At 30.5% G+C, this 7,572-nt stretch overlaps 1 protein-coding gene and 1 long non-coding RNA gene across 3 annotated transcripts; one reads left to right on the top strand and one right to left on the bottom strand.

The window, feature by feature from the left end:
* Positions 1 to 372: 372 nt before the first annotated feature.
* On the bottom strand, positions 373 to 714 carry LOC145139357 (uncharacterized). The gene has a single exon (XM_079073208.1). It carries the CDS (start codon positions 712 to 714, stop codon positions 373 to 375), a length of 342 nt encoding a protein of 113 aa, XP_078929334.1.
* Positions 715 to 3,179: 2,465 nt separating this feature from the next.
* Positions 3,180 to 4,794, top strand: LOC145138563 (uncharacterized). 2 transcript variants are annotated; one of them, XR_013721603.1, is made up of 4 exons: positions 3,180 to 3,593; positions 3,874 to 4,036; positions 4,266 to 4,351; positions 4,555 to 4,794. It is a non-coding gene; the product is annotated as an uncharacterized LOC145138563 (long non-coding RNA). The 2 variants fall into 2 exon arrangements; XR_013721602.1 differs by having other exon boundaries at positions 3,180 to 4,036.
* Positions 4,795 to 7,572: the final 2,778 nt, after the last annotated feature.

A 7,572-nucleotide genomic window follows, 5' to 3' on the forward strand; every position in this document is an offset into this window, starting at 1 on the left:
AAAAATAAAAAAGAAAACATATTTATTTACAAAAAGTTGGTGTTGTATCTTGTTGTTCATTTTCCCACTTGGTGTTATAACACCATTACCACTTAATTATGTGGCATGTGAGGTAGCACACTTGCTACACCTTGTTGCCGGCACCTTGTTGCACATTGACTATTCGCCCAAACCGGTTAGCGTTACGGACTCACGAGGATTCAACCTTTTGAAATTTTGGATATACTTTTTTACTCCATTCCTTTAAATTATGTGAAATTATATTGAAAACTTTTCAAGAAAACAAAATTAATCTACTATGATACTATCCACCTACAAAATACATTCTTTCTTAATTTTACTTTTTATACTTTTATTTTTGCTTGAATTATATCATCGCCGGTTCATGGTTTGCTGTTGAGGTAGCCTGAACCGGACTTGTGACGCCGGATACTTAACGGCAACACCGTGCCAACATATGCCACCTCGACACAGCTCATGTGCCACCTCCACCTCATCATGACCACGAGTAACCACCGCACACGTCACCACCTTGCGAGATACGTCCCACGTCAGCGCCCCTACTAACAACATCCAAACGACTACCGTCGACAGAATCAACATCGCCGCTCCGCCGTAGCACCGCCCGCTTAGTTGGCTGTAAACTTTGATCGCTGCTATCACCACCAAATACAAGATCGTCAAATTACCAACCACCATATCAGAAATTGCCATCAGAATACACAAAATCACACAGGGAGCAACAGAGAGGAATCAATTTAGGTGAAGAAACGATGAAGAGACGAATTTAGAAGAATTGACAGAGTCTGGAAGGGGTATTAAAGAGGAATGTTTGGTGGGGTTGGGGTTTTCAATGTAGATGTAGTGGCTTTTACGAAAACAAGTTTTGCTTGCTTCATTAACTCTCAAATCTCAATGATATTGGGGTAGAGCTTATCCACCAAATTTTGTCTTTTTCATCCTTGCAAACTTACAAATAAAATATGTTTTTTTTGAAGATTTTTAATTTTAAAAAGTGTCTTGAAATCGATATGTAAAATTGTAAAGGTTTATTTTAGAAGTTAGTAATTGGGTTTATTATTTTACACTGTACTAAAATATAAAAGGTTATGGACAGTAAATTGAAAATAATTTTTAAAATAAACAAAACGACTAAAATTATTTTCTTTTATGTTCAATTTACATTTTTCATCTTTTTCCAAATCCGGTCAATAGCAGAATTTTAATTTGATGACCATAATTTTAAGATTTGTTAGTAAGGAAGTATTAGTAATTTTCGGAAACCGTTATTGGTCTAAGAAAATTTTGCAGCATCAACTTTGCGTTTTTGTAAAGTGCCATTATTTTATGACATTTGACATTTTGAGAAAAAATATACCATCATGGATACATGATAACTATTTTAGGGTCTATGAATCAAATATTAGATGGGAGGGTATACTCACCACTCATAACTCATTTTCTCAGCACGTTTAATTTTTCATTCATTCATCAAAAATAAGAAATTGTCATATTTCATTACTTTTTATTTTTACTTTTTAAAAATAAAATTAATTTTTAAAGTCTATAACTAAAATAATAGAATTAATTAAAAAATTATTAATAAATATAAACATTAATTAAAATAGAAATATTTCATTACTTAAAAATAAAAATCACATAATAAAACCTAGAAAACATAATTAAAAATTACATAATAAAAATAAAAAACTATTATTCAAAAAGTACGTCACTTTGAATCGTTGTCATCGCAATCTGAGTCCTCGCCCGAGTCATCGATGAACATATCTGAATCTTCATCTGATTCGTCAAACAAATCATTGTGTCAATACTCAGCCTCAGGCTGTACGTGAGCCCTATAAATATGTTCCACCAAATCTGGACAAATGGAGTGATTAATGTCACGATCATATACTTCTCTTTTATTTGTCATATACTCTTGCGTACCAAAAGCTACTCATTTGACGTATGGCAAAACTTCGTTTTTGTCGTAGTAGCATATCGCTCTTCCTTTATCTTCTAGAATCATATTATGTAATATGATGCACATTTACATTATGTGTTGCAGCCTTTACACTTCAACGTACACGAGATCATCTGCAAAATAGTCTTCTATAAGACAATTGTGTCCGGCTTCGCGATTTCTCTTCAACGGAGGTCTTCTCATTTGAAAATGTGAAAATAAACTTTGAGCTTGTCGGTTTTGAAAATATGTCACTGTTTTTGACATGACGGAACCGATAATTGGCCTCTTCTTGCACCATCGAATAAGGACGAACTAGATATCGATGATGACATTATGGTTGAGTGACTTTTTTAGAGAAAGTATAAGAATTTGTGTGAATAATATGAAAGATGTGTTTAACATGTATAGAGTGGTAATATATATATATATATATATATATATATATATATATATATATATATATATATATATATATATATATATATATAATGTTCTAGCTGTTAGGTGTAAACAATCAAAAAAAGTGAAAAAGACTTTTTTTTTTATTTCCATCGATTGCAAAATAAAAATAAAAATAAAAACTAAAAAAGTCAGTCAAACACGAGAGAGAGAGAGAGAGAGAGAGAGAGAGAGAGAGAGAGAGAGAGTGTGTGTGTGTGTGTCTGTGTGTGTGTGTGTGTTTAGGGATGGCAACGGGTACGAGTATATCAGGTTTCGTGTTCCCCATCCCCATACCCGAATCTCCATCCTCATCCCCATCGGGGATTAAAAATTTATCCCCATCCCTATCTCCAATGGGGAACGGGGATCCTCAATGGGTAATCGGGGATTTTTCACCGCTACAAAGTTTTGAACTTTTATGAAAAATAACTCAATTATATATTAACCGAGAAAACAAAACCCAATAGAAATAATATAAAGCACCATAATTACAATGTCTTAAAACACAAACAATAATATTCAAACAATAACATTCAAATTTACAAATTAAACCATTTTTTTGAAAAAAAAAGTCTTTAAAAAATTACATGTTTGATTGTTAAAAAAACTTATTTTGTCTACTAAGCTTTCGCTTATGCATTTTTATTTATGAATTGATTAAAAATAAAAACATATATATATATATATATATATATATATATATATATATATATATATATATATAGGGTACCCACTAAGTCTCGCATGTATTTGACAAAGCCCCACCTATCTGTTTCCTTTCTATCTTTATCTGACCTTTTCTTTCTCTTTCATCTGCCCAGCATGTAGTTTAAAACACCGAACATTGGAGAATCGCTATTTGAAACACAACCATCGCACCACTCACGACTACTGATCCATTCGTCACACTTCTGAAAAACCTAGAACCAACAATGCTTAATGCCACAATCACCAACTAACCACCATCTCGGAACCCACATTGCCTTCAACCACCATCACAGAAAAACCCCACCACCGTCGTTGCTCTCTGTATGTGCACACTCCACCAAAAAACTAGCAATGTCTCCACCACCATACAACCACACCAATGATGACGATGAATCTCATAACCATGCACCATTCCTTCTTTCTCTGTTTCTGTCGCGATCTTCATTTTTGTATTAATGAAGATAAGATTGATATGCAGGTGACAATGGAAGGATATGTGTTTACGTTGGTGTTGTAATTTTTTTATTTTTATAGTTGGTTCTAACCCTAAACAGAGCACTATCTTAATTTATGCTTGCTAATTTCTAGACCTGAATCCATTTTTGGTTGATGTTAATTATATTCGAATTATGTATGTGCTCTTTATTTTTGGTCGATGCTTTCTATATTTAACTAATATTGTTTTCTAACCCTAAATCAATTTTGAAATATGTGTGTTATTTGTTTTCTAGCCTTGATTTACTAACTTGATGTTTCAGATCAGTTAGACCAGTGAATTGTGGTAATTGGGGTTTTTTAGGTACAAAGCATGTTGTTGGAGATGGTCTTAGTAAGCAAGTCTCCAAGGGTCATCTTTAAGAAGCAATGTATCTATTTTCTTGAGGAGGAATAAGGCACTTGGCCTAATCTACTCATACTGAGGTTTGTTAATCGGATATGGAATATGTGTTAGTTAATTTAACTGTTTACTTTACTTTTCTAGAACCAGATCTAGAAAATTGTTCATGATTTTTATTTGACACTCATGGTAATGTTTTTCAGGTTAAAAGTTTGATTGTATAATTTTTTAAAATCAAAATTCATGTTCAAAGCTTATGGAGTTATGGTATTGTAAAAAATGTCAAACATTGTGTAATTTTGAACAATACAGGTTCTGTTCAAGACTAGTCTGGGTGAAAATTTCTCTTCAATCTCAATTTTTCCCAAATCCAACAGTGTTGAATATTTTTCTTAAAGGTAGGTGAAATATAGTGTTCATAGTTATAATAAATTTGTTTTTATTTGCTCTGGTGGGTTGTGTTATATCTATAATGGCAACTTCTGGTTTTGGTTCCTATACCTTTTCAGTTAAATTAAAATAATCGTTGTTCAGTAATTAAATTCTTTCTTTTTGTTTTCGTTATGATGATTTTTACAATCTTTTTTTTTGTGATGAACAGAAGATGAAGATTTCAAGGCCATGGGTATGAAAGGAACTTCTGCTACATTTTGAGGTATGATTTAAAAGAAGTAGACTGATGAGGTTAGTGTATATGCGGGTTGTTTGACAGGATATGTGTGTTTTGTTCCTGGATTTAGTTGGGATCTTTTTGCTTTTGGTTAAGTTCTCTTGTGAATAATTAATTACATTGTTGATAAAGTGGTGGGGCAAAATGGAAGGAAATATCATATTTTGTAAATTGCACTTGATTCGATATGTTTATTTCTTTAGTAAAAGTCAATAATTCATATCAAAAGGTAAAATGACTATGTGTGTATGCGGGTTAAAAAGTCTACATATAGAAAAGTTTGTACTTATAGAAAGGCGTTGTTGGAAACGAGATTGTGGCTTCAAGAGCTCATGGGTTTATAGTTCTTCCACATCATAGAAAAGTTTGAATTAAAAAAAATGATTTTAAATAGTTCAAAACTTACTTTAAAGTCTTTATCGTTAGAGCATATTACATGCCACTGTATCTGTATCTGTATGTTTTGGGTAGGGGAGTGTGGCTATGCAGGGGATGAGGAGGGCTATATTGGTCATTTTGAAAAAGATAGAAAATCGGTGCGCATGTGACTGTATTTGTGTGTTGTTGTGGCAGGGAAAGGGGTATATTGGTCATTTTAAATTGCTATTTTGCTAAAAAAATTCATTCAACACTTGGCATGAAGAAATATTGTAGTGTTCTCTTTATGTTATTAAAATTCACAACATTTTTTTCATGTAGAAGGTGATCATTTTTCATTTATACCAATAGATGGGTAAATTGGTCATTAAGTCAGATCATCCAACCCCAAAAAGAAACATTATTTGTTTTTGCTGTTTTTTTACCACTGTGTATGTTTAAGATATTCTTTTATAGCATTCTACTTTAATTCATTACTTATCTTATTTCTAAAGATTGCTCTAAAAGACCAATAAGGCAAATCTGGTCCAAGAGGGTAAAACGACACCAAATAACGTTTGAAGAGAGTTGTGGCATGTTGATAACAGTTTGTTTTTTACCAATTGTTAGTCAACTAATTAAAGTGATTTGATAATTTTAAATTGGTTTATTAGTTCTTTTAATACTTATAGTTACAACAAGTTCTATTTAAATTGATATGAAACTTTGTTGGGTTTTTGTAACAACTACTTAATCATAATTTACATTTTACCAATTGTAAATTAACAAAAGTAAGCAGATAATTTAATATTGATTTATAAGTAATTTAATAGTTTAAAAATGTAATAAAAATCGTAATATGAATAAAACAAATCCACTAATAGATAGTTTTTGAAATTAATATATGCACTCTTATTTTGGCACACTTGATACTTTGGTTGTATAATTTGAAATAAAAAATTAAAATTAAAAGCACCAAATCGACACTAATATCCTTTATCAATGCGAATCATTTTGGAGATGGTTAAAAAAAATTTATTTCACATTATGTCGAAAAAACGTTCTTTGTATTTTCGTTATTCAATTCTTTTGGCAAAATCAGATTCTTCCAACAGATGTTGTGAAAAAAATGCACCCTAGAAGTTTCTTAAAGCTATGCTTATCAACAAAAAATAATTTACCCCAGTTTGGCATTGGGATGTACCACCAGCTTATACGCACTATATGACAATTTTTTTGTGACAATTTTGAATTTGTTTTTGGAGGAAACTATTCGCCACAGTGACATTGCACTGCAGTGTTGTCGAAAAGAACCCAATCGTCGCCCGTCGTGTTGCACGGGTATGCGGCTAGCTGTCAATTTTTTTATATAAAAAATAAAGGCCTAAATGTAAGAAATAACATTGTACTTTCCATTTTCTCCTTATAATAACATTGTATTTTCTGTTTTTTTATTACAACATGGTGGTTTCTAATAAAATTACGTATAACTCCCTTATAAAAAGTTGTATGCAAAACAAAAATGGGATAGCTGTCAATTCTTTTTATCAAAAATAAAAAACAAAGCCTTTCAAATTCAATCATTGTTTTCATATTAAAAGTATATTTTTAACATAAAAGATACATTTCAAATTCAAAATTTGAATTTCCATGAGAACTTAGAATAGATACTTTAAGAAATTGATCCGTGTTTTTGTTTAAACTACCAAGAAATTAACAAGCATAACAAATTTAGAAATATAACCAATAAAATAATATAAAATATGATATTTGTTTAAAAATTGATGATATTAAGCATTTTAAAATTATCATTTTCAATATAAGTGATTTTTTTAAAATTGTTTGATATAAACGAGAAAGGAATAAAAATTATATATTTTATTCTTTAATTTTTCTTTTTTTTTTGAGTTTTTTTTACTAAAGTAGTTATCAGTAAGAATACCTAAGAATGTATGATAGTCAAAAAAATGTTTTTTTTCCTTAATACACATGTTTTAATTATTTTTATATACATATTTTAACACTTATTTTTTAATTATTTTATATATATTATTTTTTTCTTCTTGGAAAACTGTGTTGGGCTCTCTACTATCATATTTTGGTGCTCTTGTGGTGCGTGGTTGACCATTTTTGCCCTTGGTGCTTGCTTGGCTGCTTCCTTGTGATTTGTTTGTTGATTGGTGTTGGTTTTGATTGTGCTTATTGCTTTTATTTGCAATATAGGCATTATACTTTCAATATCGTTCCTATTATAGCATTGTACTTTTGTAATATTATGGTTTAATAGGGAAAAATTAGAATAAATTTTTAAAAAGAAATATAAATGAAAAGAATATGCAATGTTCTAGAAACAAATGAAAGTACATTGTTATTTTTTTGCATTTAGCCTAATAGGTGCTAACTGTAAAAAGTATCAATGTACTTTGATTGGTTTTCCCTTTTACGTATTTTGTTAGTGAAAATCAAATAATATAATTAGTATGCATATGTTGCATAAATGTTTTATAAAAATTAGTAATTTGAAATGAAAGTATGATACTATATGAGACAAACAAATGAAAGTACATTGCTATATATTTCAGTTACCTTTTG

This window comes from Lactuca virosa, chromosome 9 (assembly GCF_052849685.1).
Source record: "Lactuca virosa cultivar CGN04683 chromosome 9, Lactuca_virosa_CGN04683_v6, whole genome shotgun sequence".
Classification (NCBI taxonomy): domain Eukaryota; kingdom Viridiplantae; phylum Streptophyta; class Magnoliopsida; order Asterales; family Asteraceae; genus Lactuca; species Lactuca virosa.